The sequence below is a fragment of the Vanessa cardui genome, chromosome 9 (assembly GCF_905220365.1).
Source record: "Vanessa cardui chromosome 9, ilVanCard2.1, whole genome shotgun sequence".
In the NCBI taxonomy this organism is placed as follows: Eukaryota; Metazoa; Arthropoda; class Insecta; order Lepidoptera; family Nymphalidae; genus Vanessa; species Vanessa cardui.
Genome location: NC_061131.1, coordinates 6163099 through 6183379, shown reverse-complemented (window position 1 = coordinate 6183379; position 20281 = coordinate 6163099). Strand labels below are relative to the sequence as shown.

At 30.8% G+C, this 20281-nt stretch overlaps 1 protein-coding gene across 1 annotated transcript; it reads left to right on the top strand.

Moving 5' to 3' along the window:
* Window positions 1-5466: 5466 nt before the first annotated feature.
* On the top strand, window positions 5467-6941 carry LOC124532487 (lipase 1-like). The gene has a single exon (XM_047107396.1). The coding sequence runs from the start codon at window positions 5700-5702 to the stop codon at window positions 6924-6926; it is 1227 nt and encodes a 408-aa protein (XP_046963352.1). The 5' UTR covers window positions 5467-5699; the 3' UTR covers window positions 6927-6941.
* The last annotated feature ends 13340 nt before the right edge of the window (window positions 6942-20281 follow it).

Genomic DNA, 20281 nt, shown 5'->3' with positions numbered 1-20281 from the left:
CCCTACAGCCTATTCCAGACCTTAGATTTCAGCTTTTCTTACGATTTGCTAATAACCCAGCTGTGTTGTGCACTACTAAGAGTTTATGTATTAGATGTTAATAACAACCCTTTGCACTTAATAACTAATTTCTATTTTAATTTTAGTTCCAAAATTCCGGTATCGGTTCGCTCAAAATGCCATATTTTCGCAAACACAAAAATTGAACAGAACTGAACGAGAACTTCTATATTTTTTTATTAAAAATAAATATATAAAAGGTTGTATCGCCGGAGAAAATTGAACCAAACATCTTCTACGGCTTTAATATATTGTAGTTTTGCCATTATTTAACAATTTAAATATATTTTATAGGGTTGATTGGAAATCTTCATGTGATTGATGGTAACCTCATCAAAGTGGTACTGGATTATTTTGATTTTATAAAAAATCGTACGATTAAAACACTTAATAAATCGCATGAAATGAAAGTGATCTAAGTCGTACATCTTGTAGCACACTGTCTTATCCCGTGTTAAATCACAGAATGCAGTTGATGCTATGAACTTGCTCTTAATTGAATTGATGATTGTGAATACGTGACTTAATATAATATGTAATAATTTTAGAGAATCAGAATAATTCCATTAATCCTATAATAATAAATAATTAAGATAACTTGTCGTAATTGCATTATTTTGTCATGTTTTAATTTAATTCCTTTTTTTGTTTTTCTTCTCTTGTTGCCTCAAAATTTATATTATATATTATTATATATTAATATTGTGTCCAGGGTACGAAGACAAAGTCCGATTATATTTAATTAATTTTCTGTATAACCGTAAAATCGATAGAATATAACTACTTATTTTGTTACTGGTCATTGATTCATATTATTTTATAAATAGTCACTATAGAAGTTTACTATACAAATGACCGTCTTCTCAAATCCACTTCTTGATGGTTATCTTATTAGTTTAATTATAATATACAAATAAAATCGAGAACGTAATAAATATTATAAAAAATACAGGAGATTTATAACGCAATGAGCTAAAAATAAATCATCCAGAAAAATTGACACATATTATGATGTAAAATAATACGTTTTACTCACTAAGTGATGCTGCACAGACATAGGTTCGCCATAGCACCTTCCACGGCTTCGCCTTACTAAATTGCTTTACGCCAATTTAATTATTGCTTTTATGGAGGGCTTTTAGTAGCTTTTAGTAGCAAGCGAGCGTGATCGACTCCTTTAAGTGAATTGACGTTCACGATAGAGGACATTCAATTTACTATTTCACTCTAGATAAATGTTTGTTCTAATAGGTTTATTTCAATTAAAGTTCATAAGTCATCTATTCTTTTTTTTAATACAATCGAAATGGTTGGCGTTCAAAAATGTCAGACGGTAAAGTTAATTTGTTATACCAGCCTATGCCGTAGTCAATTTAGCCTACATTCATCCGAATTAAGTTACTCGTGTATATTTGGCTCGCAATCCTTGAAAAGTTCCCTTAGTAGCTACCTATAAAAGCTGATAACTAAACCCTACCTATTGTCGATGCACCACCGATTGTTGAAATAGGTGTTCTTAAATAACGCAACATTTTTTGCATATCTGTTTTGATAAGATATGAAGCTTTGAAGCTTTGTACAAATTACATTATTAAACGTAATTATGGGTACATAAATATTGAGAAGCCGGCAAGTTTAAGATATGTAAAATTTTCTGTTTTAAGACTAAAAATAATTTAATATAATCATTAAGAACTTTCAAGATAGAAACGACTAGAGTAACATTTTTTAAAATACACCTACCTGCAGCATTTTGTGCGTGAACTTCAGTGTAAAAACTATAAACGTTGAATGAACGTTAATCACGCTCACAATCGTTTTAATAAAGAAGGTATTCAATACCTCATTGATAATTGTTTGAATTTGTTTACAATAACGGTTCAAACAATGCCGTAAACTTTACAATAACATTTCGCTAACCCTCGCTAGGTGACGATTGTAGGTTATCGTTCATCGTAATTCTATTTGCTTACAAACAAATGAAAGTAATTAGTTCATTGTTCATTATTTTATACATTCACTTCTAATTGCCATGTTAAATCGAAATATTTAAAAATTGAAAATCCTCAATTTAAGAATATAGTTTGCCTTCTCTGTGGGTAACATTTTAGGTATTTAGGTATAACTAAAATGTTCCGAAGACGACCAAAGATGGTCAGCTAGTAATAAAAAAAAAAATACTGCTTATTCATCATTATTATCATTAATTACATTGTGTGAATAGTTTAATATTTTATTTAATAAGGTTACATTTAATTATACTTTTCTTTGTTACATAAAATCTTGAAGTCGAATTAGAACCCTTTTTTATCCTATGAAATTTTACATCTTGGTTCCGATGATCATGCATTTATGGTAACCATGACGTGATTTTTTACCGGGGAAAAAATTGTATAAATGAGCTTGACTTTAAAGAAGATTTTTTTAATTAATTTATCTAAGCTACTAATAGTATAATTTGTAAGGCTGCAATATGATTAACAGCCCATTAAACAACAATGTAGATAATTCTGCAATGACCATAACTACTCTAACGATATATTTAATATCAAGTTTTATTTTTTTTCGCTTGAAAAACGTGTCACGCGCTGCCCCTCCGTGATGGAAAGTTGGAGGTTGTGTGGGACTCCCCGGTTCCTTAGTCGCCGACTGCGCCTAGGTAAAACCCGGGTTTACCCACTAAAAACCAGCGGTACCCTCTTCACGGCGGGCACCACGGGATTGCTTACGTATGATACCGTGACGCCTTAACGGTCGGCATCCTCTTCCCGCTCCCGCTTCGCGGCTTCCTTCTGCGACATCACGTTTTCGCAGAAGGAGCGCATCTCCGACCAACACGTCTCACAGCCGAGCGTTTTGTTGATGATCTTGACAGCGATGGTCTCCACCCATAGACGCCGGCAAGGGTGCCTCCGAGGCTCTCACGCGGCACACTCACTCAGGGCTGGTGCGCTGTGTCGACTGGCGCACCAATACTAGATTACCAAAAGTAAAGGTTATTGATATTGGTTTTCTAGTACCAGGCCCCAGAATTAATTATCCTTGATAGAATATTTTTATTAATATACAAACTACGACGACCTCGTCAATCTGCAAGTTAGGTCATCGTGTTACGTTTATAAAAGACTTATAGGTTTATACGCACGATAAGATAAAAGTAAAATTCCTAAAACAGCCGGGGTTGATTAACCATGTCGTAAGCCATGTACTTCTCGGTCCCGTTACCCTTTTCCAACTTTCTAAAATGTATATTTTCTAACAACCCGAATTTTATAATTACAATCTTTACTTTATTACCTACGAACATATATCATCGCCCAATTCAAATAGGATTTTGTGGAATAATTTTCAAAGTTTTGATCTGCCTTTGGCTCTAGTCGATGCCTCTTGGCAAGTCAAAAATCATTTAAATTCTAATGGATAATCCAGCATTGATTGCATATATTATCGTGTACATATACAAATTTTATTATGTCATTTAAACGTGATCGCGTAACTAAGCGGCCAATAACTTCCTGATTTAGTAAATTTTCAAGGTATTTTTTTTGAAAGGTCATTGAGCTAGTATTTTATATTTAAACATCACTGTGAACTTGGCTTTTAAAATTTGAATTAAGAATGTTTGCTTTTCTAATAAATTATGAAGTAGTTGTTGGTCATACTTACGTGATATTTAAGTCGTTAGTTCAATATTATAAATTGTTCTATTAGTAAGATTATAATCGTTTTTAGATCCGGAGTGTGTATGTTATATGTGCAATGAATATGAACTTCCTAGTTTTGAGGTCAAATATGCGTTGATATAGGTAAGTAATTGTTGTACTACATAAGTATTCTAAGTCTATAAATATTATATTTCCGTGATCATTTATTTTCTTTTTATACTCGTATCTAATAATAGTCTATACAGAATAATATCATCCGACGCGAATAAATGCATAATGTTAACTAGGTAATTAAATCAGTAAGTAACTAATTAAATTTTGTACTGCAACATAAATATATTCGGCCTTTAAACTAACACCGAATATTCGGTGGAGCTATTCGGACAGATTATATATGTACGTATACTACGATACAAATTAGATGTAACATCGGAAAATGCAATGAAATGAAAATAAAACCGACCAATAGAAATAGCTCCCTATCGCGTTATTCGTCGCTATAGATTCTCGTGTCAGTTCAAACCGAGAAAGCAAGTTCATGTAGATCGACGTGTCAAATTGACGAATATACTAGGTCATATGATATTACAAGTTATTACGTTTGTGTAAATATCATATTCACATCAAATCAAATCAAAAGTGTGATCGGTTTTACGAATTTTGTCGATACTACATCTATGTTGTGTCGTACGTACGTCACAAATCGCAATCGTCTAATATAGTAAATGCTAAAGTAACTCCGTTTGTATGTCTATTATTGTTTTACGGTCGAAGCTTTTCATTGAATCTTTTAATCATTGAACCACCAAAAAGAACATATGTGGGTTAATTTATATCTAACTCGACGACCAACTACTAAAATGGGACGAAACCTACAGCTAGAAAATATTAAAAAAAAATAGTAGTTTATTTTAATTTTCAAATCTATAACTGAAATTAATAACATAAATAAATAAGCACTGTTTTGTTATAAAAATAATACCCAAGCATCACAACCTAGGTTATAAGTTAAACTGTTTTGTTCTCATTGAAAAAAGAAACAAATAATATGTGGCTTTTCAATGGTGTTAAGATAAATAGAGAGATAAATTACGCTTTCTAGAAACGGTAATGTATTTATCTTAAGCATTATTAAAAGCTACATAATTAATAAACTGTGTTTTCGTATTTTTTACTTGCGTCTTTCAGTATTCGATATTCAACCGAATATAAACAATAAAGGATATATATATATATATATATACTTACGTTGCAAACTTTAATTAATACGCCTTAAAATATGTTATATATTAATTATTGCAGTACAGTCATATATAATAATGCGTCCTTTAAATTAAGTAAAATGAAAGTAGTCTTTCATCCTCAGCTGTGGAATTGGTCCTTCTAAATTACTCGAGTTAATTTATTAAAATAAATTGGCAATCGGCGAAGACATCGAATTAACATTGATATATTGTCAATTATATTATAAAGTAACTACCTAGAAATATCCCACTACTGGGCTATCGCGTCCCTACCTTTTGATGAGAAGGATCAGAGCTTATATTAACACGCATTAGACATATTTTTGTTTACGGCATGCTGTTCCTCACTGTGTTTTTTTTTAACGTTGAGTACAAGATGAATTATAAAAACAAATGACATATATGAAAACCCTTCCCTTGAAATAATTAAAAAATATATCAGTTACGATACAATGTCAGTAGTATAGTATGTTTATCTTTCAAATCGGTTCATAATAACTATGTTTATACGAATTACACCATCGTTTTAACTGTATACTATATTTTCATTGACAAACTTCGAATATTATTAACCGATGGTCATCGACTCCATTGCCAAGTTCGATATCAAGATCAACCAGTTTTTTTTTCATGAATTTATCAACATACTAACATTGACTTTGGCCATTCGGTGTCATTACCTTAAGCTTCGCGATTCCGGTAACTTGTATTAATACGGCTCGTTATCAAAATGAATATTTTGTACGGAAAAAAATCGTGGCTTGTGTTGTTTTTTTTAAACATTAGTGGTGTAACTTGTTTCATCAGTTACAATAATACTGGAAAAGCGAATAGAGGAAGTAATCAAAGTTCCGACGTGTTCCTTAATTCAGTGCAACTGTTACAAAAATATAATTATCCCACAGAAGAGCATGTCATAATTACTAAAGACGGATACAAATTAAGAAGTTTCCGTATACCAAGGAAAGGGCCACCGGTCATGCTGGTTCATGGAATTGGTGACACTTCGGATTGCTGGCTGGTGCTGGGACCGAAACACTCTCTAGCATATTTATTAGCAGATGCCGGATTTGATGTTTGGTTATTTAATGCAAGAGGTAATAGATACAGTAACGAGAACCCCAGAAGAATTAGCCAAAAGCAGTACTGGGACTTTAGTTACGAGGAAATAGGGATACTAGATCTACCTGCTACTATAGATCACATACTTAATATAACACGTCGTCCAAAACTGACATATATTGGATTTTCACAAGGAACAACCGTATTTTTTGTGATGTGCAGTATGTTAGCCGAATACAATTCTTTGATTGATCATGCTATATTATTAGCACCGGTGGCTTGGATAAAACACATAAAGTTTCCATTAATTAATTTTTTTTCTCGAAACTTAGAAAATTTGACATTGTATGCTGAAAATAAAAAAGTGTACGAAGTTTTCCCTTATAATTATAAATTCAGTAAATTCCACGCTACCGTGTGTCGAGTAAATTCGCCTTTAAGATTGTTATGTGAATTAGAATATTATATACAATTTGGTGTAAAAAAACTGACTAATTTACTGACAGATCGTTTGCCCGTTATAACTAGTCACATACCGGCGGGTTCGTCGGCAAAAGTATTTTTTCATTTTATTCAGGGACATGCAAGGAAAAGGTTTCAAAGATATGACTATGGAATCGAAAAAAATAAAAAAGTTTACGCTTCATTGTCGCCACCCGAATACAATGTTTCGCTGATAAGTGTACCGATGACTCTTGTTGTTAGTGAAATCGATTGGTTTTGTGACAAAGATGATGTTGACACATTGAAAAGCAAACTAAAGACGGTAGACAAAGTCATTAATATAAAGGAATCTGTTCAATTCACACACCTTGAATTTGTTTATGGTTCTCGTGTGAATACTGTAATTAACGAACCTGTGATAAATATTTTAGAAAACTTAAGAAATAAATGACATTGCATTTGATAATATGGCATTGATAAAGTTGCCCAATATTTAGATATCCATAAATTTTCAATTGTTATTTTCTAAAATTAAACATTAAGTTATGACTGATTTTGTTTTAAATTGTTGTATATGTTGTGTTTATAGCATCAATAGTCGTCTTGTTATTAGTCATTACTTTTATGCTACTACCTAACGCTGAACAAATAAACTAAGATGTTATCGGTTGTGAATAGATTTCATTAAATATAATATTAATTCGATGAAAAAATAGCTACTATGTACCTAATTACCTACCTAGGTTTAAGTTTAAATTATGAAAGTTGTAAAGATAATATTTAAATTTAACAAATACAATGTCAACATGCATTTGGGTCTTAAATCATGTTAATTATTATTAATACAGTGTAATAAATTATTAATATACACGTATGGTTACTTTTTAAACAACTTGTATACCTTGATCGAGTAATGTAACAAAAATTTTAACATATTCTGATCAAGGTAAGGTAACTGCATAGGCAGTTGATAATAATGTCTCAAAATTTAAAAAGCTTTTTTGATATTTATTAGGTCTTTGGGATCCTATAGATTAAACAAGTAAATGAGGGTTGTGCAATAAATGAATAAATTATGCTTGAGTTTTATTCAACACGTGACTTCTCAGTAAGAACTAATCTTTGATTCTTAATCGGATTAATGGCTTAGAGCAATATAATTTAAGTTTTAGCGATCAATCTGTTGTATGTTCAAGTGAAATCTAATTATGCTCTTAGTGTATGTTGGTGTGCGTAGCGATGACACATAACAAGGCTGTCGTTGTTTACATAAAAGTATCAGTGTTGTATGTGATGTTGTCCAATATTTATTTATTTAGTGTTTTATAAAGATTTTACAAATATTTAAAAACGTCTCGCTTACCATCGCTTCTATATAGATTTTAAGTAATACATACTACGTTCTGCTTCTAGACTTAAAAATTAGATTACTTCTAATTGTGATGCTATTTCATCGACTAATACTTTCAATCACTATCTTAAGCTACGAATCTTGTTATAATTAATACAAAACACAAATACAATTCTTCTGATACAGAAATCGAGCTAAGAGTTGACATACGAGCTAAGAGTTTAAAAAGTGAGCAAAATCACTTTTTAAACACAAGATTTGGTTGCTCAGTGGTTGATAAAAGACAAGTAAGTTGAAGATATACATTGTCTTTATCGTTTTTATAGACGTTCTAGAGATTTACAAATTTTTCATTCATCATTTTCGTTTATCGTTTATATCAGAGATCTCTTCAAAAGCGCCCTAACCGACAATTTTCTGTCTGACTACGTTTATATAATGGGATTTATCTCAAAAAATCTACAACATTGATGAAAATATAAGATATAGAGAATTGCCGCCTCTAAATTTTTGTACCTAGTTTTCATTTTTCAACGAAAAAACAGACATGCATAATTTCTGTTTTATTAGTAGATACTGATAATTTAAATAGCTCTATACATAACGACAATTAACTTAAAAAACGAGTTAAAAGTTTATCGAGGTGACATTTAAAAAATTCTTAATCCTCAAGGCAAATGAGAACTCACTATGGCAATCGGCAAGATATAAACATACATAAAAAAATATATTCACCTTGATAAAAAAATAAAACGGAAAAAGGAAGGCAGTATTGTATATTGCAAGTTATGTAAGTTATTTCAAGGCACTAAATTATATCACTTACAATGAGTGCGTATATATATGCGTGTGTAAAATATATCAAGAGACAGCCAGCATGCAATGAACGAGATATGCTCGGAGTTTCATATAAAATCAGTAATGAGATTGTCCAAACAGGAACTGGGGTTTCCGATATAGCTCACCTAATTAGAAGACTGAAGTGTCAGTGGGTTGGTCACGTAAGTTGAAGGACATGTTCTTTGGATTAGACGAGTCCGAAAGTGAAGAGATCTACAAATGGAGAAGGTTAACTACTTTACGCGTTTACTCTTCGGCCAGGTTGGTTGATGAAGTGAAGATGGTGGCGGAATCCTGGATCGAGGATTGTCTTGTCATCTTGGGAGACGTCATGCAGTAATTTACTGAACTCACATTTAAACAAATGATATATGAAAATGATTGTTTCGTACTTTGTTTCGTATGGCTTCCTATAAAATTTATTTCATTCAGTCAAACTTTACATTGTGAGTAACAATAGCGTGAAGATTTTTTTACAAATATATTTTAAAAATATTTGATAATTTAAAAACTTATGCCTGAAAAATAGACTTGTAGTTTAAATTGTATATAAAATAAGGATTATAACTTTTTAATGTTTTGGTATAAATAAAATTTTCGATAAAATATTTCTGTATAAAGTTAACGTCGCCGGAGTAGACTGGGCAGATCAAACTTTGGAGGTGTAAATATTTCATGAGCCGTGCCCTGGCGCGAGGGAGTGCGCTCTCAATGGAACGGACTAATTTAGTTCCGATCAACGTCTATTTAAAACTATTAACATTGGTTTTAAATGCTGTATTGTAATTTGGCATTCATTTTATTTCTTATAACATATATAGGTACGTGACCTTGGTAGTTGCTTGATATATTTATTTGAATTAAAAGCAATTTTATTTGCAATTATAAATACTCCTATTACAATTCGCAAACGAGATGAAGCTAACTGCAAACCTTATATTATGTTACATCGAACGTATCTAATTGAAAAGCGGAGTTGGCAACGAACACAATGTGAAAAACGTAGAGAAAAACAACAGTGGATAGACTCCACATACCTGTGTGTGTGAACGCAGGACCAAAAATTAAAAAACTCGATCTGTCTGCCGGTGTCGGAAACAGACGTCCAGTTCGGATTGCCTCTCTACACTCAATTTAACGTGGAAAACACTCTGCTTTGTCCAGATAATGAACACGACGGGCCATGTTGGTCCGGTTAACAGACTCTTCTTCATTGTCACCTCGGCTATTGACGACGCTTTATAATTGTAGGCGTAAGCACATGAGTGCAATGTATGATTAAATATGACATCGGTTTTCGATTTTCGAGTTTAATTTGTTTTATAAGAGTCAAATAAATGATGGTATTTTGTCTATACGTATTTGCATTGCTTTAATTTAATTTGATGATTTATTAAGGTTAAAAAATGAAGGTTATTTCTTTTCGTGGAGCTATCAATTCGATGACATTATTTTTTTATATATTAAATTGCTTAGTATGATAATTCAGTTCTCTACATTAACATTGATTAGTATGTAAAGTAAAGCAATTTAATATATAATAAAAAAATAATAATAATGTCATCGAATTGATAGCTCCACGAAAAGAAATATATGATAATTCATTTCTCTACATTCACATTGATTACAATCTTATAAATTATAAACACGTATATTTAATTTTGTTTTTTAAGTTTATTTTAATATGTTATTTCGAAAAATATTCTACTGTTCCAGAAATATTAAGAGAAATCAACGGGTCAAGTAATACTTAACAGTATTAGTAATTATTATTCTAATATTTGAAAGAACTAAACAATAATTCTCATTTTATAAGTGAGTGATCTGAAGATATAAAGTACGGTAGGTATATTAAAATCTAGACCAAGATATCTAAAAATAAAATACAAATTGTGGAAATTCGATATCCTAATAATATTTAATAAAAGTTAAATCTGTCAACTGGAGCGAATAACCAGTAACCATCAAGTCGGGATCTACAAGTTTAACAGAGCATTATGAAATACCAATATTGAAATTAGCTTGTCTTTAGTAGCAATACCTTTATATAAATATTCAGGTATAGTTAATTCAATATTCAGATAAATAAATAGTTATATATTACAACACCTAATACTACAATGTGCGTTTTATTAAAAATAGTTGGACATTTTTAGCATATTTTCTTTAAATTATTTAATTTTCAAAGAATTTAAATTGATTTAATTTCAAGAATTATAAATCTTTACATTCATTAAATATTAATTATGAAGGAAATATTAAAATCAAATTCTATTTAGTGAAATTAATTAGCTCTTCAAACGTTTCTACATCTATAAACAATATTCAGAGACAAAATAATGGTTCTAATTTTATATTTAAGAAAGGCGCCATCTTGTTTTTTTATAGCAATCATTATTAAACGAGTGTCACACTTAAGTTCCCTGATATCAGTGATACTCTAAATACTTTCAGAATATAAATGAACAAACTAAACATATTTTTTAGACAAAAATATAAAATGTATGCATGTCGAAATGATAAAACAAATAATGGACAACTGTGCATCCAACCATCCAAGATTGGTTTTAGATTGTTTTATTTATGTTTTCGAATTATTTCTTAACTTTTAAATAATTAAAAGCAAATTATTCATACTTATTATCTATAAATATACAAGGTAAGAAAAGAGACGCTACTGACCAAAACACAATCTGAAAAAAAAACTAAACAATAATGTTAATACAAATTATATTTAACAATTAAAATCCTATTTAAATTCCTCCTTAAAAACAAAAATAAAGCTCAAAAAAGTAGTATATAATAAGCAAGATGCATTAATTGTGCCGTTTTCCTGTTGGTAGGTATTTTCTAACAATACTTTCTAGGATCGAATTGACTTCTATAATTGAAAGGGCGTACCTATAATATGGAATGGCTGCCTTTCTTCCTACATACAATAGGTAGTTATACGTATTATTTTTTATCCTGATCTATACAATATGAAAGACGCTTACTGCTCTGTTAACGTGGTACGTATGAATTACTATGAGATTTTTTTCTGATATTCTTTTTTTTATTAGGACGACACAGCTAATCAAATACAATTGAATTTCTTTGTAAGAAGAGAAACGATATTTAATGCTATTATGAACAATGTCTGTTTCTTAAATTAATTAATCAATCAGCCCATTCTCGTCCACTGCTGGACATAAGCCTCTGCAATTGCACGCCACTGTGATCGTTCTTCGGCTCCATCTCCTGCCAGCCGTTTTGCGTAAATCGTCACTGTCTGTTCCTTCATCACAAGATACTTTACTTTTCACAATCACGAGATTGCTTCTAGCTCTTCTCTTAATTTTTTTCATGGCTAACAAATTTATCATGTCACTGCGCGTTTTATGACGGTTGATGCGCGGAATTTAAATTTAAGAAAAATACATTTTTTTCTTTACATATATATAGCCGAGTTGATTCTATTTCGTGTAATTTATCATAGAGGCGTCGCAATTCAAATACATTGTCGGTTCAAAGGCAATGTGTAATTATTGTGTCTTTTAAACACCGTAGTAGTCACATCAAAGTCACTTTCGCCCTTTCAACTTTACGTTTCGAGAAAAAAGTGTCGTTTTAGAAGACTTCTGTTTTAAAAATAGAAGCATTGTATAAAGCGGAAAAAATAGTACTCGATGCAGCTTTTATCCTGATTTCGAATATATATAACTCATAAACATATAGAATTACTAAATAATCAGAATGAGCATTCCCCAGAAGCTTAGTGTGATTTCTTTCGAATTATTAATAATAATTATTAATTGAATGTTGCATTATATCATACATATTTTAAATCATTGATAGTATACTACTACTATTTTCATTGTATATCAAACAAGTCCGACGTATAAGGCCTATTTGTCTCCTCAAATACAGTTTCAATTAGAATTTAGTCTTATAACGTTGTACCAAAAAGATTTAATAAGATCCCACTATATAAAAGTATATTTTAAACTAAAATTGTGTTAATAATTTAATTCGACACTTGTGTAGACTAAGTATAAAATCAAATACCGAATGTATTGAATACATTGTTAGTATTTTTTTTTATCAGCAAACCTCGAAACGAAATAGCATTGCACGTTTTTTCGATCAAATATACGCTAGTTTAACGTGGTAGCAAAATCAGTCCCGAAAAATCAGTTGCAGCGTTTTAAAAACCTCAGGTGTACAATACAAATTCTCGTTTCGCAAACCAGAGATCGGTGTTTCTATTTCGATTACGGGAATATTGAAAATAAAATATAACCACTATCATATTTCCACGCGACAGACGGAAATAAAGCCTGCCGACAAATCGACACGGCTCCATCGCTTCACGCTCTCGGCGACAAAGAATTCATGCGAATAGTACCTACCTACCTATATCTCCAGTCCTCTTCAAGTTTAACAGACTTCTAGCTTTTATTATGTAAGTATTAAATTGGCACTGCACAATATTTTTGCTTTTAAGTTGAAAATTTAATATTATTGACTTGGTAAATGCATAGTTTTTGTTTTTATATGTATTTGGCTACTTGGAATTATACAAGGTATTAAGGGAAATTCCTTTAATTACATATTATAATTAATAATCCTTATAATCTATTTAAATACATATTATATTATACTTAAATTAACCGACAGTAAATGCTGCCCGCTGAGTTAAGAGCTTTTCTTTGTTTGGGGCAAAGGGTTAGAGCTTATTCCAACACGCATCCATACGGATAGGTGGATACACGTTTGACATAATTTGCATGCAGACTTCCTCACGCTATTTTCGAATTATAAACACTCATTAACCACACGAAAATTTAGTAATGATTGCCTGGGCTCGAATCCGCAATCATTGATTAAGGTAGACGAGTTCTAACTACTGGGTCATCATGGCTCTGAAATATTTTATATGAGTACATAATAATTATGATTATGCAGATGACGTTATTGAAAATATAAAAAATATCGCTTGTTTTGAGGCAGTGGGCTAACATTTCTGCGGTTAATTAAATTTTAAGCACATTATGTTAATTGGTTTCGCTGAATTTTAGTAATATGTATGTACGACTTTTTGTTTCAAATGTACTCTTGTTACGTCTATACTTATTATTATAGAATTGGAGTGCTATGGCTGAACGCGCTCAATTATCCGATATGAAGAAATATTTTCCGTTAAGATTCTTTATTAAGGAATATTAAAGGTTATACTGTATAATATATACATATATATTTTTATATATATATATATATATATATATATATATAATCAGTTTAATTGTGCTATTTACTGGTATGTAGTGAATTAACTCATCGAGTTTATGAAACATAAAGGTAACGTCAGGCGTGGGCGAGCTAGGCCACGGCCTACGTCTTATTTGTTAAAGTAGTAATATGTTAAGCTAGTAGAACCCTTGAAAATTTAATATCTCATAAAGTACGAAAAAAAACAATATGCATTTTCATAAATAGAAAAATGTTTTTAATCTCAGCGGTGAAGAAAGCATTGACATAATCTGTTAGACGTGTATACGCCAACCAGCATTGGAGCGCCACGAGGGAATAAACTTCATACATACTTCTTCTCAAAATGCGGAAGATCTTAACCCAGCAGTAGGATTTTTAAAGACAGAAATACAGTATGATATATTTTGTTATACAAACCTATGATGGAACGGACCAACTCCAGCGGGCCTCGTATAATTTAGTCTTCATCATATAAAATTCTGACGTCACTCCGCCAAGTATAGTATATATATCCAATCGAAATTTGAATGTTGCGCGAGCGCGAGAAAGTCATTGTTAATAGACTTTTTTGTTTAATTCTTTAAATAAAATGACTAAGGAAATATAATAGCTGGACCAGGAATGTGGTTTCATCATTTTATTAGAATATTGAACGGAGCCTTCATTGGATGAGGGCCAACTGTAATAATAGCTTCGTAAGCCAAAACTTGCAAGCTTATAGGACATTCGGTATTAAGTTCAGGTAAAGAAAATAAACTAACTGTAATACGACTTTAAATGAAATGAGTAAAAAATTAAAAAAAAGGACGTATCATTTATATTTACACATAAAATAATTATGAACATTTTTGCTCCATTTTAAAAGTTAAAGTCGAATATATATGTATGTATGAAGTTGTGGTCGTAATGGGACGCTCGCCGGATGTGAAATATCGAAATTTTTGGCAATGGAAATAATTTATAATTAAAGAAAACCAATAAATAAATATGGAGTAAGATAAATGAAATTATTATTATAATAATGTAATGATATTCGCTTCGTACACACAAGGTAGTGCAGAGTTGCCGCGGCACGGCATAAAAGAGTCTCATAAAATACTGGCATACGAGTCAGTGTCAACCCCAAAACGTGCCAATAAATGTATCACATCAACAGTACTTAGATATTAATCGTTACACGAGCGCATATCGTTAAAGTCTATATCCCTATCAGTCCTTAATCAATAGCAGGAATATTCCAATATATGTTTTTGTAATAGATTAAGCAAAACAGTATTCAAATTTTGCCATTAATTAATATAGGGTTACGGTTCAAATTCGAAAAATCATCTATTCTTTAACTGAAAAGTTATATTTGTCACGTTATAAATGGGTTCTTTGCTCAATAATATGTTCTAATTTGTTTAACGCGATCACTCGGTTCACCGGTCGTGTGAATCTTTCGCCTAATTAACCCTTTCAGAGGAGTGCGCAACTTCAAAGTGTCGTAAATAAAACATAATGTTATATAACCTGTGACCGATTGAACCGATGTGCTTAGTGAAGTGTTTTATTTGCCTAACTTAACAAGTGGAATAGTGTGCTTTGAAATACAGCCATTAGACAGACGACAGGGATTGGTATAGGTATTTATGTATTTTTAAAATTGAAAAATACATAATAAAAATATAAATATCTAAGCTATTCTAGTCGATTGGCAGTTTTTTAGGAAATAAGTTTCTATAAATTTAAGAATATTCCCTCTCTATATAAATCGAATGACCTATGTGACAAATCAGAAATTAGGAATACAGAAGTGATATAAGTGCCTTACTAACATCGCATACAATACAACAAAATTATGCATTATATTTTTTATAATACGTTCCTATTCATTTATACAAAGGTCAGTCTTCGATTGCATGATCAAATTAATGATACATAATATAGTTTTACTAGACTATTCAGAAAGTCTGTATTGTATACAAGTTTATTATGGAAATTAGATCCTTGATTGATGACAAAAAATGCAGTTTGTAGTTATAAAAAAAAGAGAAGCGAAAAGTATACGGAGAGTTTATCATAAAAGATAGGTAATTCCGATTTCTGATTTCGCAGAAATAATACATTTATTCAACTTAAGCGTCATTTTAATTCGTATAAGCGCAGGGACAGATGAAATATACATTTTAACAATTTTATTTAATTGAATTTCAGCAGCGTAACAGAGCAATTGTTTTGAAAGCTTCATATCAAATAACCACTCTATAGGCTTTTCTGATGAAAGGCTATACGCATTATACAATTAGCGAAAAAAGGTTTCAGGGGCACAGATTAATAAATTGCATAGAGTTTTGGCGTTAAAAGCTTTAAAAAACATTCTTCCAAAATTGCGAAAACATACTTAAATCAAAGATTTAGAAAAGCTTGCTTGCCTGTTTTATAGTAATACATTTAATAAATATTATCCTTAATATTACTAATTTGATTTCGAGTCGGATGTTTAGTTGTTATTATAGAGAAAATCAAATAACCTGGAGCATGTTTGAGCAACATAGCGTTATAAACCAACCTTTCGAAGATACGTTAACTATGCACACACAGTGCGAGGCAAAATATAAGCATTTATGCCCATACTATACTGGGTAGCTTATGAAGTATTGAAAGGCATTCATAGGATAACATTGTAGAGTATCATAAAAACTCAAAACAAATATATGAAAGAAATCCAATTACTAGGATTCTTATTACCGTCATCACGATTGAGACTTGTTGAAAATCATAAAGTTCTACTATGTAATTTTTAATGGGATTTGTAAAAGGAATATATTCCCAATTGGATGTTTCGCAATTGTTTGTGTGATGGAGCATAGCTCCATGTTATATAGCCAAGAAGGATTTGCTAATTATTATTTTTTTTATAGTTGGTTATTTCGAAATGGTCTTATATACATTTTGTTAATATCTGATGATGAGTTACGGTGATACACAAGGGAACTCTCCTATTACAATCGTACACTATATGCTATTGAAGTAGTGTTTAATTTGTTAAAAATAGTATATAAATAACAGTTAAAAGTATTAATAAGTATGTCCCTATTTAAAAATCATAATCGAATAAAATCACTTTCTAATTTTGCTGCTTAGACATCCTCTGTCGTCTAGAAGTTGATCTTTCTGACAAAGGAAGCCGCTGGCTTTAGCTTGCTGTAATGCGATGACAGCTTGAAGCTATCTACTTAAGCGCGGAAATGTATTGCTTGACGTATTATTTATGAGTTCCTATATAAATAGTATTCGTATGTATTTATAAGAATATTTACTGACAGCATACTTCCGTCTGAAAATATTGTTATAACGTGACATGAAACAGACAAAGAGCGGAATAGTAAACTTTATATATTACTAGCGACGCCCCGGCTTCGCACTAAATATTTATAAAGTGAAATGATATGAACAAAATTATATATATATCAGTGAAACTTTTTTGAATTGGATCAATAGTTTCGGAGATCAACATACATACGAATAAATTTTACCTCTTTATTATTATTGTATGCGACAACGAGTACACGCTGATCAAATTAATAAATGTTTGCGGTCAAAACAAGCATAATATATATATCACGACAACTTAAAGTGTGTTTAAGAAACTCTCTATGAACACCTACGTTTCGCATAGTGAAAAAACACATATGGAAAATCACATCAGCGACTAATACCTGTGCTAAAAAAGATACATTCACAAGAATTTAAATAATATGACTGATTATTATGCTACCAAAAATATTTATATCTGCGTTATTCTGATGTATATATACAATAAGTTATATAGAATAAATAAAGTAAAGTTTCATTAAAAACCAAAGAAATCAATCGAACGACAATCATCCATACATAAAAAGTTTATCTTTTATAATATAAGTAAAGATTTTATGTTTCAAAATAAATATGAAGTTCCACAATAACGCGTAATATATATTTAATAATATTTTATAAGGTAACAGAGTTAAATTGTCAAGTATCTCAATCGGAAACACCTTAGTCCCCGGTTTAGAGATAAAGAGCATGTAACGCGGTATTAAGCGGGTTGATGAGGGCCACGAGCTCGCCTGTTCATGAATTATTAACGGGCCGCGACTACAGATGAGGCTGCTGTGGCTTCGAGTTTTTAGATCGCTTTGAGAGCAAAGTGTGGTTCCTTGTATTTTATGCAGTGGAACAGTATAGTAAAGAAAACCATGTAAATCTTTTGACGCGTACAATTTTGTACGTTTCACAAATTATTTAAGTAGTCGAGGAGATGTAAATGAAACAAGCTTATAAATAAAACACTGTCTACGCTATAGTCATTAATAACGAATCTGATTTACCTTACGTGTACAATAAATTTGTGGGAGTTTGGGTATTTAATAAACTATCGATATCCGATGCTTGTCTAAGGATTAAACATATGTAAGTATCTATACTGTAACATACCAGGTCGTACATTTTCTATAACCGATAACATTTATGTAGACATATTTTTGTTTACTTTATTCATTCATTTTGGACTTAAAGAGAACGAACATAATCGCACTATATTATTCTTAAATCTATTAAAAATAAATGTTTAAAGTTTTTTTGAGGATTGTTTTAATGTCATTTACCTTGAGTTCCTTTTAGTTTTATTTAATTTGTTGTGTCGCATATTATATCTAAAAAATGCAGTGCTTCTCAGGCCAAATATTCAAAAGCAGATGTTATTGATGGATATTTATATCGGTACATATACTTTGTTAGTAAACATCTCTTTTAAATAAATATTTATGTAGCTCAAAACCAACACATTTTAAACAAGATTTAAGTCTGACAGTTCTCAGATTCTTAATCTTTATGAATAGGAACTCGAAACATCTTACTCAACAGACCGTAAAGACATTCTCCACAAACATTAGCTACCTAAGGATGACAGTTAATATTAATAATCCTGTTTAATTTTGATCAGGTTAGAGGGTTATTGAAATGAAATGAAAATTATATATGTATGTGTTAATTAAAAATATACTTTGAGATCGAATAGATCTCTATTTGAAGTTTCTTTATTTTAACGGATTATTATTATTTATTTTTTTAGTAAGATTTATTTTTTGATAATCTTAATTTCGTAATGAAGACAAATGAATATTTGAATTAGTCAGTGTTCGAAATTCACATTGCGTTTATGTATTTTTTTCTTATGTTGTCTTATTTGCATATTTTAATATTTATGAATTCGTACCTAATTGGGTGTCAATTTTTAAAGTTTAATGTCAAAGTTGAATTGTGCAATACAGTACAAATAATATGTTAACATTTTAAAATGTTCATAATTAAAGTAATAAAAAAATTGCTCGGACGATGTAATCAGAAAGGCCGTTGCATACATCGTCGATATTAAAAGTGGGTTTCAATTTTATTGAAAATGGCATGTCCCAGGTTTCCGCTGCCTTACAACGGAATAATGCACGTCCCCGTGACAGCGGCGTCACATAGCTCCACTTTGAGGAAATAAGATGTCACTCATCGTTTGGCGGCGATGCCTAGCGGATGCGCTTCGTGTCCTGTCATGCTAAAGAACTATTTTTACTGAAAGTGAACTCTATTTTGAAATGTATGCAATTTATATGTTACTAGCTGTGAGCTGCGTCAAATTTAAATTGTACATATTCCATTGCTCATTGGGTTACGTTTATGATAATTTATTCGCTACTTAGAGCAATAGTCCGAAAGCTATGTAGACTAAATATTTTTTCCAGTCAGTTTGATACTTCCTGAATTATGAATACCTATAACTATACCAGCTTTGGAGTTCTATACTACAATTAAATTGTAATTGAATGAAATTAATATTTGCTAAATAGAGTTAAAGATTTTAAACATAAAATATTTCGGTCTATCTCTATAATTTAATAAAAGGTGAGGAATTGGCGCTTTTATTGAATAAATTCATTTTTAGATCCAATAATTTCTTGTACTTCCGTTAACTGTTTCAAACGGTGAATAAGATTTGTCTGTTAAATTGTACTTGACCTCTTTTTTAATGTATTTATGTGTTTAAGCAATGTACGATAAAAATAATATTAGCTTTTCGTACCTCTCATCTCGAGTAACACAACGGAGACATAGTGATTTTATTTATTTCGTTTAAATATAAATTTTCTATAACAAAAATTTCTTCATATCGTTTTTATTTTTATTTTTTTAATGAAAACTTTAAAATAAAAAAGATAAAGATAAAGTATGGGTCATGGTAGTGGCCAAGCCTAATTAAGCAATCGACCATCACATTTTTTTAAAATTCCTAATATACCTGTTGGCGTGTAAAGGTCTGAAAATTACGTCACCTAAATTCAAATATATTT